Here is a 17663-nt window from a genome sequence, read left to right on the forward strand (position 1 = left end):
AAAAAGTAAAAATAACAAATAGGTAACAGAAACCGTTCCTATCATACATGACTAAAGTAATCACGGTTTACCAATTTTACTTTTAAGGAAATGTCACAGAGGGAAAAAAAGAGAGCAACAGCATAATCAGGAAGAAAGCAGTTGACTCTGGGAGCAGTCACACAAAGATACAGGAAGAGCAACTTGCACAAGTTCTCACATATTCCTTATAGAGATTTTACATATTTCATTATATGTAGCAGAAATTAAATGGAAACAATGTACCTTCCTGGACATCAGATATTACTATTAACATGATACTTTTTTTCTTCTTTTTTTTTTTTTTTTTTTTTAGGAAGTGAATAGTCAAACTTTCCAATGTTATCCATCTATCAAGTTGCATCATATATTTACAGCAATGTGTGTGTGTGTGTGTGTGTGTGTGTGTGTGTGTGTGTGTGTGTGTGTGTGTGTGTGTGTGTGTGTGTGTGTGTGTGTGTGTGTGTGTGTGTGTGTGTGTTCTTTGATTATACTGTCTTAGGGACTTAGTTATTAAAAGTCCAAACACACATGAACACAATTCCTGATTACATTTAGACTATGCATGGCAGAAGTCATTATAATGGCCATATTCTACATGTTCTCAATGACATTCTGATGCCAGAGAGAGATTAGCATATTAGGCTATGAAAAATTCATATATGCATTTCACTGATAAACAACAAAAATTAAAAGTGACAAGATTATTGTAAAGGAGAAAATCTGAAGTATAGAAATTACAAGTAATTAACTGCATTAAAACAATACAATAAAAGTGAATCTGTATGTGATATACTGATGTCCAGGTTCTTCAAGTACAAAAACATATTAAACATAGTTTCAGATAAATTCCCATAATTACAATCTTTATAGGTTTCTAGTTCTATAGAACTGTACTTCAGGGTCCAGTAGGTCCTGTTAGAAGTTGAAGCCGCCCTGGGGAGGAGCTCCTGCTTCAGGATTAAACTGGAACTGATGGCCCGACTCATCCACAGTAGGAGCCACCTTGGAATCTTCCTCCTCTCCTCCAAAGTAGTGTTCAATGATCTCAAAGGCTTTCTGATAGATTTCCAGATTTTCATGACTCTGCAGGAACTCTATCTTGTCTAAGCCTGTCACAGAATGGAAGGGTGTGTCATTATTTGCACATCATTATTTAATCTAAAACAACACATTTTCTAATAGTAAGGCATGAGATACCTGATTACAAACATGAATAACTTCCAAGCTCTACTCAATTTGAATACCTCCATAAATCTGTAAGCCTGTCATAACAAGATGATCAACATATCCAAAAACAGTTTCTTATTTAGTAACCTTCAAAGGCAAAATTCATTTAGATTTTCATTACTAAAAACCCTAAATATTTTTACAGTACAGAAGAGATCACAAGAAAAGCAGTTGATTGCTGAAGGAGAGTATGGTTCACCCAGTGAAAGGCATGCAACGAATCACACTTCAAAAAAATTCCAACTACAGACCTTGCACTGCAGCTTAGTAAATATCCTAGGCATCACTGACAGGCCCAGGAAACCTCTTGTGGGAGGTGCTGCCAAGCCTGTGATAGAATCACAATCCCTCCCTCTACCCAGTGCCCAAATATTCTCAAATGCACACTCATGATTTCGAGTTTCCTGTCTAGCTCATATAATGCTAGTACTTTATACAATATTAGCCACTGTTTCTGTCCATCATATAGGAGGGAAGAAAGCTCTACCCACACTTTAAACAGAATCAAAGGCTATTTATCCCATCATTTCCATTCTTTTTACTGAATGTGGTGGTAGTATGAAGGCAACATGACAGTGCCAGTTCAGGCTAGTCTGTTATGTAATACAGTATTTACTTATTAGCAAGTTACCAATTTTGACAAAATGGTCAATATGTTGAGACTGATTAAAAATATCAATAACACCTAATTTTGCAACCTAGTTCTTTTTATATTACATCATTACTCCTATTAAGTTTATACATATTTTCACAAATCCTTCTGCTGTACATATATTCCAATTCAACTCAAGTCTCCAACAATTTGCAAGATAGCATCGCTTTGCAAACAAACATGGAGCGAGTGGTGCACAATGTGGTTTCTGAACGAGTGCCATGCTGTTCGCCATGCAGATTTCCTCTAGATAGGATCCAAATATAAAAAATCCATTTGTTTTTGCTCTTGGCAACTTGATGCTAGAGACCAATACTGGGACTGCCTCTGGAAATTGTTCACATGGCTGGGGATGCTTATGCTGCATTGCCGTGATCTTCCACAAGCTGTCAACTTGAAAATTTTTTAATTACAGTCATCCAATTTCCTCAATTGTTTTTCTCACTGAAATTCTTCCTGACTTTCCCTTGCAGACGCTGTGTTTCAAAGTCACAGTAGAGAATTCCACACAATCATGCTACAACCTTGGAAAGGTCAGTGCTGCATACTCATGAATTCCAGAGAAGGTTAGTTTGAAGGCTTGATATCACAGGGAAGCAGCAGATTCACCACCCATGCATTCACAAATATTCACTTTTGTTTCTACTCACACCTTGTTTATCAAGTCCACATACTTATGGTTGTACCACCACTCATACAACTTAAGCATCACTTCCACTTATGTATATTTACAACCTTTACACAAAGCTGCATTTTACTCATATCCTCCTTCATCTGCCAACAACCACACTAAATTCACAATTATCTTCCACACCCATTCATTTCAAAACATCCTGATCATTTTCTCCATATACCATCTCTCTTTTCAATTCACCTGGTTAAACATGCCTCTCTTTCTTACCAATATATTTCATGCAATGTTGAGTTTCTTAAAGAATACTGATACTGCAAACATAATCTCAAGTTCAAGTTAGATTCTGACATCAGTGCCATAACCTAAGAATGAGATAGCTTTGAAGTGGTCCAGTAATTTGAATAAAATTTATATCTAATGAACTGTCAAACAGTCTGTCATATAATAATTCTTTATCTTATGTTAATAGTCCAGCAAATTTAATAAAGGTTGCTTTTGTAAATCATCCTCTTCTTACTTGTGTGTGAAAGGATGGCATATAACTTAATGAGCAAGGACACCTTAAAGGGGGAAATCTTCATGTGGAGAAGAGAAATACAGGCAAACAGGTAACTAAGAAGTGAGAACATACCATAACACTCCTCGACCAACACTGCATATGGGTTCACTCCAAATGTGGTCTTGGCCTCCTGCTCTCCAAGTTGCAAGATGTTCTGGATGCCATTTAATGCCACTTGAACAATCTTGGCATCCATTACCGTCAGGAGATCACAGAGTGGAGCTATACATCCCTACAAAAGAGTGAAGATATAATGTTAAGTATCTGCCATCAGTGTCATCCCTTACCACTGTAAATAATAAACCTGTTTCTTGGTAAATGCTTTCTTTTCATCACAATAATTATATACTAGTATTATTTGTGGACATACCAGTAAAATTCAAAATATTTCCTGCATTGGAAAGAATTCAAACTTTCATCACTATATCATTTAAATTTCTTTGAAGCTGGAGATCTGCAACAGACTTCTTTTATTTTTACTTCATGATAGATTAATCTACATATAATAAGTAAAGTGTGAAAAAATTAAAATTCAATGAAGCACAGAGCATACAAAATGTAATAGACCAGATTGCATTAGTCTCCAATCCACAGTATTTCATCCACCTCAAAATGTATTATGAACATAGTCCAAATGTATACACTGGCTGTGCAAAAGTAATCAAGTAACCTATTAAAAAATATCATATCCTAAGACTGGCTGGGAGCACACACACACACACACACACACACACAAAAAAAAAAAAGGGAAAAGCTCACTCAACTTGCTGTTCCCAATAAGTCAGAGTCAACTCTGTACTAATTCTGGTAAGCTATACCCAAAGCTCAAAGATACCACATATAAAAACAAGATCTGTAATCTATCATTATCAAAAGACAATAAGACAGAACATGAACAAAAGATCTCAGGGACTCTAACGTGTTCCACAAGGTATCTGATCTGTGCTGGTGTTCCTCCTGAAGTGGCATTGGTGATGGCCCAGGCAGCCTCCTTTCTGGTCTTAAATTCTGCCTTGCCCAAAATCTCAATGAGCACAGGGAAGATGTTGCAATCAATGACTGCTTGAATCTGTAAAATAAAAACCATAGATTATATTAATACAATCTCCTAATCAAATAAAAACACTCCTACCTCTCCACCCACACCATCCATGACCTGAACCCCTACACCAAAAAATGTTTGTTCAAGATGGCCAGCTCTGATCAGGCAATATCAAGGGCAAGAAGCTGAGCCAATCACATCTGAAGGTGTGTGCCTCTTTGTTTGAAATTGTCATATATGATCAGACAAGTCAAAAAAAAAAAAAACATTTCCATTTCTTCCATGGTATTACACCATCAACTGCTTAATCTCGAGATTATTCAATATTGTGCTGATTACTGATTTACTTCTACCACATGTCACACTAAGATCTGCTACACTTTTTTCCACTTTCTCCTTTTGAATTACTTCTTGATAAATCTATAAAATATGTAAAGGCTATGAATGTGCAAGGCAAGGCAGTACAATCACTTTTTGGGTCCTTGCAGATATCAATTTAAGCCTGCCAGGCCAGAGATGGGGTGCAGGCAGGCCCTGCACTCCCTCCTCAACAAATGCCATCACCACCTGACAAACAACCACACTCATGCCAATATCTGCTTGATTGGAAGACCTCTCTCATACAAGACAACCACAGCTGTTATGTTCTTAGCAGTAACCTTCCCCTCAATAACCGAGTTTGACACTGGGCTACAAACACACACACACCAGATGTTGCTTAACAAATGAAAAAGAAATGATGAGGCACAAAACAACAAGGTAACTGAAATCACACCTTGTGGGCCTTACAAAACAGACAGCTATCCCCCAACACAAGGCAACACTGTTGCAACACTTCAGTGAACAGAGATTTCACACTAGAAGTGAACTCACTCTTAGCCATGAATGGAAAAATGCAATGGATCTCTTCACCCACTGTCCCAAGAACTAACTTTACCTGCAGACTATATATGCACACTGAACACAAATGTGGACCATTGCTACAAGGAATCAAAAGTTATGTATCAGAAAGATAGTAAATTGATAGCATGAAAACATAAAATTCACAATGCATCTTGAATGCCATTATACATGATACTTCAAATTTCTTTTCATTGATAGAAAGTATATTACCTAATATGAATAATTTTTACTTCAGACTAGATGAGTCAGCAGAATTATAAGTACAATGCTAAATTAAAATCCCTTATGGTTCCACAACACACTGTAACAAGCAATAACCTCTTGAAGCAGTGAAATTTACAACAGCTCCAAATAAAAGAGAATACCTGAAGCATACATTACCTGGGAACGATTACCAGCAGTGATGTTTGATATTGTCCAGCAAGCCTCTTTACGGATAGATTCTTTAGGGGATGACAGCAGATGCAGGAGACAAGGAAGTGCTGAACAATTCAAAATTACCTATAAAGAAAACATCAATATCATTACAATCACTTCACAAAGCATAGACAAAAACAGAAAACAATATCCACCTTTTTATTTTGGCACAAGGTGCTTCAGCATAAAACAAGCATAGACCTAAAGATCTGGTATGCTTGACAAAATTATAAGGAATACACCGGAATTAAAACCATGTAAAAATAAAAAATAAAAAAAATAAATAAAAATCTGGAGATATCAGCTTACAATACTGACAATGCAAAACTGACAAAGAGGAAGAAAGAAGAAAACTTTATGTATAGTATTCAGACACAGAATAAAAAATTCAAACAAACCAAATCTCCCCAATAATACCTCTACAAAAATACTTAAGTATTAGATCAATAAATAACACATGTCAATGAGACTATAATCAATAAATTTGTATAAAATATTTTACATATATCTAAATTTATTCTCCTGTTCTCACTCAATTTTCAAAAACCAAAGAAAATAAAATGGGACCAGAATAATACTCACCTGTGTTTGAACATCGTCACCAGTCACAATGTTACCAACCGCTCTTAATGCCGCTGCTACTACACTATGCTGATTAAACCTGAAAGTGGGAATGCTCTGCTATTTATCTGTCTTACAATAATCATGACATCCATCAATAAAAGTATAACTTATCAAAATAAATGGGATATAAATAAGTATAAAGATCTCAAGCTGAAATAGTAGCCAGATAAAGTGGCCCAATAATCTGGCTCAATACATATATAATCTTGTCTTAATGAGCCCTTAATAGAGGTGGAAGTCTTGTCTCAAGCACTGTTTGGGGTGAAATAAGACAGGCAAAATTCTGTTACCACAAAATAACAAAAGAAATTAAGGGAAACTGCAAGAACCAGTCAGGCCTACATCTGGAAATCCCTGTATAAAACATACTTACATATCTCCATCAATCATCCCCATCCATAAATTTATCCAATCTTCTTTTAAAATTCTCCAATGAGTCAGCACTAACCTGATTACCGAGTCCATTCCATTTATCTATCAATCTATTTGAGAAACTACATGCACCATAAAAACAGGCTCTGCCTGAGATACGAGGTGGTAAACAATAGGGCATCTTTTTTTTTTCTCTCTCTGTCTCTCCTTCTTAATCTTCCTAATCAAAATTCCATTCCCTGCATGGGTGGTGAGGAAGCTGACAGACTATAACTATCACCTAAAGAGAAACAGCTTGCCTACCAGCCTGAATCAGCTGTATTCCTTATCTATGAAGAAAGGCATGTGTTGAAGCAAAGTGGAACAGAGACAAAATAAAATAGAACAATGAAAATAGAATAGAATAAAAAATAAATAGAATGAATAGAATAGAACAATGTAATAGAACCATGTTGTATATCTATGAAGGATATGTAGGCACACACTAAACAAATGGAACATTAATGCTTCCAGTGTCACTGATCCAAAAATTATAACTAGAACCTTATTGTTGTATTATATACACAAATAACATTTACACAAATTCAGAAAAACTCACATTAGGAGTTCAACAAGTCTGCGGCACACCCCAGCATCAATGACGGCTTGGATCTTCTCATTGGGCCCATCACTGAGGTAGCTGAGGGCCCAGCAAGCATCCGCCAGCACATCTGCATCACTATGAAACAGAAGCCGAGACAGGACAGGAAGGCAGGGCGACACGCGGGCAAAGTCTGGGGGCGGGTTTTTTCCCCGACACAGGTTACTGAGGGCCCACACTGCGTTGCGAGTCATGGAGAGGCGTGTTGACTTACTGAGGAGTCTGGAGGAAAATGTTTTATTCTTAACTGAAAACTAAGGAGATGGATAACATAATAGGCACAATTTACTACTTTAATATTAAGAAGGAAAAGTAAAATACCAGTAATCTTGTTTCCCATTGTGTGTGTGTGTGTGTGTGTGTGTGTGTGTGTGTGTTGTGTGTGTGTGTGTGTGTGTGTGTGTGTGTGTGTGTGTGTGTGTGTGTGTGTGTGTGTGTGTGTGTGTGTGTGTGTGTGTGGATGAACAGTAGGGCAACAATTTAGCCCTCCTGTAGATATGCGTATGTGGACCCTTGCTGCAAGAAACCTATGCCATATTAAATAATGGGAGGCATACAAAAAGAAGTGCTTGTTCCATTACACAAATTAAAGATTATGTTTTCCAAAAGCAGTCATAAGCTACTCTTTGGCATTACTGAGGCACAAAAGTAAGTGACAGAAGATACAAGGATGGCCAATTATAAGGTCTGATTGCCCCCCTGACACTTCGCTCATACACTGTACTTCCTTGACAGTGGTATGCAAGTGCATCAGCAAGTATGTACCTCAGTAGTTGGTGCTTCAAGTACAATTACAACTATGATAAAACTATAACTGAGTACATGCATCTGGAACACAGTCAATGAGCAAATACACAAGTATCATTTCACAGAACCTGGACATATTCTGAACACCATTAGTCCAAGCAACTTGCACACCAGTGGGCAACAACACTGATACTCACTGTAATAAAGGCATCAGAATATTTTCAGATAAAACATAATCTCTGCAGTCTGGAGAGTCTCCTGCTATGTTCCCAAGGGCCCACACTGCTTGTTCTTGGACGTCTTCAAAATCTGAACTCAGTAGCTGGATGAAGATAGGCACAGCACCAGCTTCTATGACAATTCGTGTCTGTGTGCTGGTTCCCGAGGCAATGTTGGTGAGAGCCCAAGCCGCCTCAAACTGATGAGTAAATGCGACAGATGAATATATGTACATAGTGACATATGTGAGAACACAGATAGTCTGTTATTATATTCAAAGATATTCCAATTAACATATTACAAGATATACAAATCTTGGAAATGTGGTTTTATCGACAATGTTCTTGATCTGACACCATACAGTTCATAGCAAGTATGTCAAGATGTAAATTATCAAAGTGATGCCTTGTTGAATACAACATTGTTCTCATATTCTGAATATCTGAACTAAGCTCTTAATCCATATTTTTAACTCATTACTCATCTTGTCACTTTTATTTCTACACTTCTATTCCACTTTTTTATACAAGGCTAAACCAGCAAAACAATTTAAATACTATTCTTTCATCTCTTTCAATCCTCCCACTCTCTATCTTTCTCCATAATCACTTGGCTAAACTAAAAGTACAAATAAAATGACAAAATCCATTATGATAATAATTTACTTTAATTCCTTTAAATCTAGTCAATTTCCAAAGACAAGGCACCAAGTTTACTTAGCACTACTAACAAGTAACTCAGCAAAAAGGAGGACAGTAAATAATTACCTGCAATGTGCAATGGCCATCCCTCTGAAGGAACTCAACAAACTTTGGAACAATGCCAGTCTGGATGACTTCATCTATTGGTGGGTTAGGCTCCCTGGAGAGTAACTTTCTGAACTTTTGTGTGGCATTGAGCTGAGCCTCCAGATCATCACTGTATAGCACTTGCACCATCTCAGATGTAATAAGACTACCACCCACTACTGTCCCCTGCTGATTGCTCTCCTGTAAGAAAACATTACAATTTTCGTCATTTGGCAGCAAGTTGGATAATTATGTTAAGTATTTGTAGCATTTGGCAAGCCTCCTCTAGATGTGAAAATATAAACAAACTAGAACTTAATTGTTGGGAAGACCTGAGGCCTGCAGTGAAATTAAATATTTACTCAATACATAAAATCTTACATTTCATTCCTGAAATCAAAATTATGGACAAATGCACAATATACATGACTGCATGGCCCCTCGTTCATAGACTAATATCTCTCTCTCTCTCTCTCTCTCTCTCTCTCTCTCTCTGATGCTGATTAACCACCAAATACAAAGGGCCTGCATCACACTCATCTATCACGGTATGTGGGATGGTTAAAGCCATTTGGCAGTATTTCACATCAACTATAAGCGTATAACATGTAAGGAGTAACAGTATAACAGTCTTGATAGTTTTACTTATAAATTTTAATAACTAAAACTACAACTTTCTGCCAAACAGATAAGCAATGATGACACATGTTAACTCACCTGGTTCATGGAAGCTTCTACCGTTTCATCTTCACCAAGACCTGCTGTTAAGTCATTTACATTTCGGCGCTTTGCAAGTTGCTGTTCCCTTTTCTGTTTCCTCAGCTGTACTCCTTCCTCTTCCCGTCGTCTCCTCATCTCAGCAGAGTCTAAGCCTTGGTTTTTATAGCGATACTTGTGCTGTGATGTGCCCGACATCTGAAAGACACATCTATCAGCACCCCATTTATATCCCACAAGATGTATACATAAATAAGAGAGAGAGAGAGAGAGAGAGAGAGAGAGAGAGAGAGAGAGAGAGAGAGAGAGAGAGAGAGAGAGAGAGAGAGAGAGAGAGAGAGAGAGAGAGAGAGAGAGAGAGAGAGAGAGAGAGAGACTTATCAAACTAGTACTTCAAACTAGCAAGACCTTCATCCTGAGTTACAGGTATTTAAGGGAGAATATTAACAGAGCATGGAAATTTTTACATATTATAAGTTTAAGTAAAACTTATTTCCAGCCATGAATCATCTTGTCCCTTAAATATACATCATTACATTCACTATTTTTTAAATAATTTCAAGATCAAAACTTCTTGTTTTGGTTGGTTAAATCACTACCAAATCAAGATAACATGGGTTTATCCCATGACCATATCAGCAAGAACCACTGTTGTACAGTATGAGTGGTTAGCCTGAGACATCTCTGTATACTACAACTAAAACTAGCAGTTATCACACTACCTGTCACCTCACACCATAGCTACCCACATCCTGGCACACTATGAGTAAAATGCCAAGGATTTCTCCATCACCCACAACAGACCTCAGAGGTGCCCTGACAAGATGAGGATTTTCAAGTGGAATGTTCATGGGGACAAAAAACACTCAATAGCCTCTAGACAAGAACATTCCAACTTCCAAGCAGCACTATGTACTTCCCACAATTGGACTACACAGTTAAGTTCAGTACCTGCCACCAGTCATCTACCTAGGATGAATAGATCCCCATCACAGCAGCATCCTTGCAATAAAATATGAGAAGAAAAAATAAAAAGATGATACAACCCTAGCTACTCAGTGGAGCAGCCAGTGCAGGCCTGGCCAATGCACCACAATGGAATTATGAATGATTTAACTATGAGTTCTACAAGATATAAACACTACAGTATCTTACAATGAGACAGATAGTACTGACAGAAGTGTTATTTACTGATAAGCACGTGAGGACAGCATGGGTTTCATGACAGACATGTTATTTATAGATAAGCACATGAGGAAAGCACAGATTTCAATGTCAATACTGTGGCATTGTGCTGGAACAGATGATTAGGGGGAGGGGTGAGGAGAGGGAGGAATTGCTGGCCTTCCCTCCCCTTCTTACCCACTCCTTCCTCCCCTTCCTAACCTACTTCCTTCTCCCACCCCCTGCAATCCTGTTCCTCCTCACTCCTCCTCCTCATCCTGTCTGACACAATGCCACAGTAATGACAATGACACCCTGCTGTCATCATGTACTGGTGTTTATCAGTAAAACAGAATGTCCATCAATATCATCTGTCTTGTTTCAAGATACTGTAATATTCTACAACTTACAAAAATCAGCATTAAATAATTCACACTTTCATCACAGTGCATCTACCTCAATGAACATCCACCTCACCTAATGCCTATTTTCTAGGTTTTATCAAGTATATAATTGTCTCAGTGACATACACTTATTACAAACAAAAGAATAAGGATATTATAAATTCTGGAACTCTTTCAATTAATCGTGTACAGTAATAAGCTCTTGGCTATCATCAAAGAAATATAAAAAATGCCCCATTAATATACTAATGATAATGCTATTCACACTCTCATTGGAAGCTGTACATGATGTTAAGGTTAAGGTGAAATCAGAACTATTTGCCACTTAAAGATTTCTACATATTTACCATTACATGGCAGTCAGGATATTGTACATGTCAGTTAAAAGAGTAAATAAAACAATGAAATGAAAATCAAAGAAAACCTATTAGATAATTCTGTCTGGAAATGAGTGATAAAGATCAAGAGAAAATATGCCTTAAAAGGGGAATGCAATGAGAACTGAAACACTGCTCCAATCTCCCTGAAAATTTTACAATGTAAGCTACATTATCATGCAGTATTCCTGGCCAAATTTAAAGATTATAAGATCACTAGCAGGACACATGAAACTTTTGCAGTAAGAGAGAGAGAGAGAGAGAGAGAGAGAGAGAGAGAGAGAGAGAGGAGAGAGGAGAGAGAGAGAGAGAGGAGAGAGAGAGAGGAGAGAGAGAGGAGAGAGAGAGAGAGAGAGAGGAGAGAGAGAGAGAGAGAGAGAGAGAGAGACCAACAACATGAAAGCAGGAAACACATGAACACTCTCAGTAAAAACATTTTAAGGAACCCATAAATTAACATTGGGTCTAGATCCCATGGACCAACAACCCATAGGTTACCATCTGTGAAAGTGCCCCATCATACTAACATAATAATAATAATTATATATATATATATATATATATATATATATATATATATATATATATATATATATATATATATATATATATATATATTTTTTTTTTTATTTTTTTTTTTTTTTATTGTTAAAATCAACCTCCTTTCTCATAAAGCATCATAGGCCAATTTGCTGTATACCACTCAGTAACACAATCATTTCTTACCATTATTTTGCATTATTTTGTCTGTTGCAGCAAAATTGGATTTTAGATATTTTTATGTCATACAGAATTTTGCCATATTTTTCTTAATTATTAATGTCTCATGCATTTTGGAAGAAATACTGCTTAATGTATGTATGTATTTATATATGTCAAATGCAGAAATCACATTTTAAAGATTAGAAAATATTCACCAAAAATTAGGTAAAAAATTAAGAGCAGATAACATTCATTAATCATACAAATGTATATTAAACTAAATAAACATCATTCTAGTTACCTATAATTTTTATTTAAGCTAACAACAACCAATTTAAAGCCTTTGACATTGTCTGTTGGAGATGGAGGGTCTCTGTAACACTCCAGGAAGGGTATTAAAGCCTGTCATTCCTTGGTTGGTCACAAGGTAATGGTACACCAGGGTGAGGTTGACCTCTAAGTTATTCTGTAGTGTCAGGAGCTGTGAGAGGGGAAGCAATGTAAGAGTCACACCCATATTCCAGCTTCACTGTCAAGTTGAGTGCTGTGCTTTTAACATTACCAAAAGAAAAACTGACTCCACAGTCCTTGCAAATACCTCTATGCAACAGCTTCTCCATTGCCTGGTGTCTCATAATGAGAAACTGATCCTTCATACTGCCTAGTTCTAAAGATGGTTGGACAACAGGCCAAACAGAAGTTGCAGAGGTGGTAAAGGAGGAAATGAGGTCAGAGAGGGGAGTGGAGGTGGGAGCAAGGCAGCCTGATGTCCTCATCTTCATTCTTTTCCCATCAAGCTCTTGCAGCCAACATGGCTCTCTTCTTTATTCTTCACCTTAGGCATGGCAAAGACTCGTGCAGAAAAAAAAAAGATGCAGAAAAAAGTACAGAGTGGGGTGACGCATGTGTAATCAGAGGCATTCAACTTCAGGTGTGGGCAAGGCAGGCTATCTCTCACTCAATGAGTTACCAAATAGTGTTTCTGCTCGCCCTGAAAAATTTCTTCATCATTTAGTTAATTTTCACTAATGTAATAAGAAAAAGGAGTTTTGTGAGCAGTGTAAAGAAAGTGGACATACCAGGTGTGATGAGATGCATTTAAATCCATGCAGGTGGTCTTTAATGCCCTTTTAAATGTTCAGATCATGATAAAATTTACCTATCTTACTCCTCTAGCCCACAGCTTTCCTTGATGCAAGTTTTGAGAGAAGAAAAAGTTTCAGCCATATCTAGCTGAACTTCCTCCCCAAAATTGTGGAGCTCCCTTCCTGCTTCTGTATTTCCACCTTCTAATGACTTGAACTCTTTCAAGAGGTTTCAAGAAACTTATCCTGTAATTTTTGACTACCGCTTTCAACTCTGTTCAGGGACTGGCACCTCAGTGAGCCTTGTTTTTTATTCCAGTTTTGTTGCCCAAGGTTGGTGCCCCTCCTACATAAAAAAAATAAATAAATAAATAAAAAAAAATATTCACTAGCTTTCAAACCTCTTTCATGGCTATTGCAGGCTTCATCTTGAGGTCTCCCTCCTCCATACACACAAAATGAATTTCTGAAAACATGTAGTTCACTTAAAACACAAAGATTACAAATACTCAAAATACATGGCCTTGCCTTCCCATCACAACCTCCATCTTATTAGAAATCACAGACTTCACCACAACTGGTTTCTCCCTTTATTACAAATGTAAAAGAAAAAAAGGGGAGGGGTTATAAACAACTGCTTTCTCCCTTTATTACAAATGTAAAAAAAAAAGTGGGGTTTATAAAGGAAATAGGAGATCACTAATTTCATGGCACAAACAATTCTATCTTAAAATCCAACAAACTGATATTTATTAAAGAGATATCAGGTCTCTATTCAAGTATAAACACAAATGCATTTACCTAATTTTCACCACTAAATCAAAGCAAACATAATACTAACCCAACATAACCTTACTCAATCTGATTCAAATCTAACTTGACTAGATCATAATTAGCTTAGGTTAAAGAATATCTCCATAATTCACATGATCTTATGTTGCCCTATTGAATTATGTACAAAAAACAGAAATACAGGAAATTTAAGTATTCAAATTGGATCAGCCTGTACAGAACACCTGTATTTTTCCTTAATTAGCTATGGTGGGTCCGGATGGCTTGTATTTGGTAAGGTGAGGACTGATTAGGTTAGGGTTATGGAGTCTAAGGATGGAAATTGCTATGTAATTATCTTTATGTACTTAAGAGAACCCTATACCTCCTACACAATAACCAACATCCAATATTGCCAGACCTATATTTTTGTTCATGTTACTCAATACGGTAAGTTTTAATAAAACCTTTGGAAAAACCCTAAATGGCATACAAATGTACAAAGAGTGCCGATAAACTGACGTCAAAGAGGATTAGATGGAACCACCTTCTCTATTCAATCCCGACCCCTCCCTTGAAGGTTTCATGAGCTGCATACATGGTGGGAGGATGAGAACTGAACCTCTGCCTCATTCTAGCGGTGATAACTAGAGCACTGGGTGTAAAAAAAGGCCAGTGTGACATCTGGCTGCCACATTCAAGGCCGGCCATTTATATTTTCCTCTCTCTTCTGTTACTCTTCCCTCTCCTCGTGGCCGCTTTGGTGCTATTTAATTCACATAGACGCAGTTCTTAGCGGTACTCACCTTTGTGAAATTTGCAATATGAAAGAAAAGTTAACTGGGGTAAAATAATAGACGTGTTGTTGTGCCTCTCCCTCTCTTGAGGTCCCGAGCAGCTGTGTGTGTCACGGGTTCTGGCGTCTATAGTTCCAGCAATTATTGGACTCCGCTGAAATAAATGCAACCCATCTGTTCCACCCGACACACTGTATTGAAGAATTGTTAATTAGAAAGAAAACAGACAAAGAACAAGTGGAAAGAATGAGATAAGACGTGGGAGATGCATGAATGGGGAAAAGTAGTTGTAATAGTAATAAAAGAACCATACAGCGGAGAAATGTGGGATCGAACTCATGGGAAAGCTCATTTCCTTTCTTTTCCTTGGCTATGTGCACATACAGACAATTGCTAATAGTCATTATGTCATCCTTGATAGTTTTACCTATGTACACTATATGCACATCACTTCACCATTCTAAGAAATAGTCATTGTTAATTACACCTTTCTCTTCTAAAATTAAGTTACTTTTTGTCGTAATATAATTAACGCAGTTTAGTATCCTGTAATCAAATTCCCTTAGAAGAATCTATAATTCTTTTGTTGTAGGAATTACCTTTGTGATCCATTGCAGTTCAAATATATGGGTGAGTCTTTAACTATAAAATATAGCAACAATTGTTTTACTGGCATAGGCAGTGAGATTCTTATGAGAGAACAAAACACAGTAAAACTTAATACATGTGTTCTCTTTTGTTTGTAGTTGTATGGTTCATTTCATCGAATGAAGATCAGTCTACTGCAAGATCAATATCAGTTGCACTGAACTTATCAATCAACTTCACAGATCAGTGTGCATATCTACATACCTAGATGTTATCGAGTCATTGATAGTCAAAATGTATTGGAAATTAATTATAGTCATCAAGAATTACTTAGTAAACTCTGTGAACTTTATCCTGTGAATATTTTATTGTTACATTTTCTAATGCTATCCCAACCTTGGCAAAAATATTGGGTGGGCACTACAATTTATATGTTCTTTCCCCCTCCCCCCAGATCTTCCTGCAAAATCAGCTTATGTCAAAAGAATAATTAGCTTTTAAATTTGCATTTCTTTTTTAATTATTCATGTAATTATCTCAATCTTGGCAGTTTAGAAATATTAGGAAGAATTTACAAGCCACATCTTGTTACGTTTCTCTGTGAAATCTACCAATATCTAAGGAACAATTTACTTTTATAATATCTTGCTTACTATATATGACTAGTAAATGTAATCGAACTCCTTTTAATAATGGAATAAACTGCTCCATAAGATACTTGATACCATATATACTGCAAGCGCTTGTCTTAGTTATAATTCCAATGTGGTTGTTTTTACGCCGTCTATACACTTTCCCTGTGCAGACGACAACACCCATTGCGCGGGAAATACAAAACTAATGTTCATTTCATTTTTACAGAAACATGCCTTTAGGCCCATGCTAAGTTATTATATTTAATTATATTAAACTTCACCAATACTATTATTGAAACCATAGAGAGAGAGAGAGAGAGAGAGAGAGAGAGAGAGAGAGAGAGAGAGAGAGAGAGAGAGAGAGAGAGAGAGAGAGAGAGAGAGAGAGAGAGAGAGAGAGAGTCATGATTTTAATGGATGTGTAATTGTAATAGGTGCTTAAAGATAACGTTCAGCTCCACCATTGCAATATTAGGTTATACCCTTCTACACACCCACGCACTGCTACAAATAGGATAATTAATATAAGAAATACTGTTAATTTTTTCTAGTATCCTTGGAAATGTTTTTAAACCGTATGTAAGAGTATAAAACACAGATAATATATATATATATATATATATATATATATATATATATATATATATATATATATATATATATATATATATATATATATATATATATATATATATATATATATATATATATATATATATATATATATATATATATATATATATATATATATATATATATATATATATATATATATATATAAATTATTATTTTCATACATGTAAGTACCACACCGCCATGCTTAATTTGTTTCCTGCTCAAAGACTGACTTCATAATCTTTACTCCCTACTTCACACATCTGATATAGAACTTCCTTGATTGAGTGCCTAGATATTAATAGCCCTCTCCCCTTTGCCCTCCCTCCCCGAGTAGTTTTCCAGTAGATTATATAAGAGCACACAGATAAAGCAAAACTCGTTCACTCACAAGGAAACATAAACAAACTTTCTCAAATATCCCCATTAATGTTGTTTCCCTATCTAGTCCTCTCATTCTACTCAGTGTTGTTTTTTTTTGTGAGTGCATCAGACAACAGGAAATTTTACTTTTCCTCACTTGGTTTCTTCATGTTCCTTCAGTTGTAAGCTCCAATCCTCTCTGCGATCCCCACTGTAGGCAGTAGGGAATGTGACTTTTTCTTATTGCACACCTTGGCTCCCTCATATTCCTACACTTCCATGCTCATTTTATTCATTCTGCTATGTGTATGTTCCAACACATCATAGAGGGTTGTTCTTCCCCCCACATCTATCATCCTCATGAACACTCTTTTAGTCTGCCATATTATGTAGTCTATCCATGTTACTAGCAGGATACTGGCTTTGACCTTGTGTGAGCCAGAGAAACAATGTTCTTATTACACAATGGAGACTTCATGTCAGCTTGAAAGCCAGCTGGTTGCATAGGAACTGTAACAGCTAAATGAATATGTTTATAGTTTTAAATTGTTCATTAACCTCCCTTCACATCAACAGGCTGTCCTTCCATACCACCTAACA

At 36.6% G+C, this 17663-nt stretch overlaps 1 protein-coding gene across 1 annotated transcript; it reads right to left on the bottom strand.

The window, feature by feature from the left end:
* Positions 1-397: 397 nt before the first annotated feature.
* On the bottom strand, positions 398-15008 carry LOC135111106 (importin subunit alpha-7-like). Its single transcript, XM_064024066.1, has 10 exons — positions 14872-15008; positions 9563-9760; positions 8825-9046; positions 8036-8256; positions 7050-7313; positions 6038-6116; positions 5420-5539; positions 4013-4162; positions 3166-3325; positions 398-1130 (listed from the first exon to the last, which is right to left on the bottom strand). The coding sequence occupies exons 2-10, from the start codon at positions 9758-9760 to the stop codon at positions 937-939; spliced, it is 1608 nt and encodes a 535-aa protein (XP_063880136.1). The 5' UTR covers positions 14872-15008; the 3' UTR covers positions 398-936.
* Positions 15009-17663: the final 2655 nt, after the last annotated feature.

The sequence above is a fragment of the Scylla paramamosain genome, chromosome 21 (assembly GCF_035594125.1).
Source record: "Scylla paramamosain isolate STU-SP2022 chromosome 21, ASM3559412v1, whole genome shotgun sequence".
In the NCBI taxonomy this organism is placed as follows: domain Eukaryota; kingdom Metazoa; phylum Arthropoda; class Malacostraca; order Decapoda; family Portunidae; genus Scylla; species Scylla paramamosain.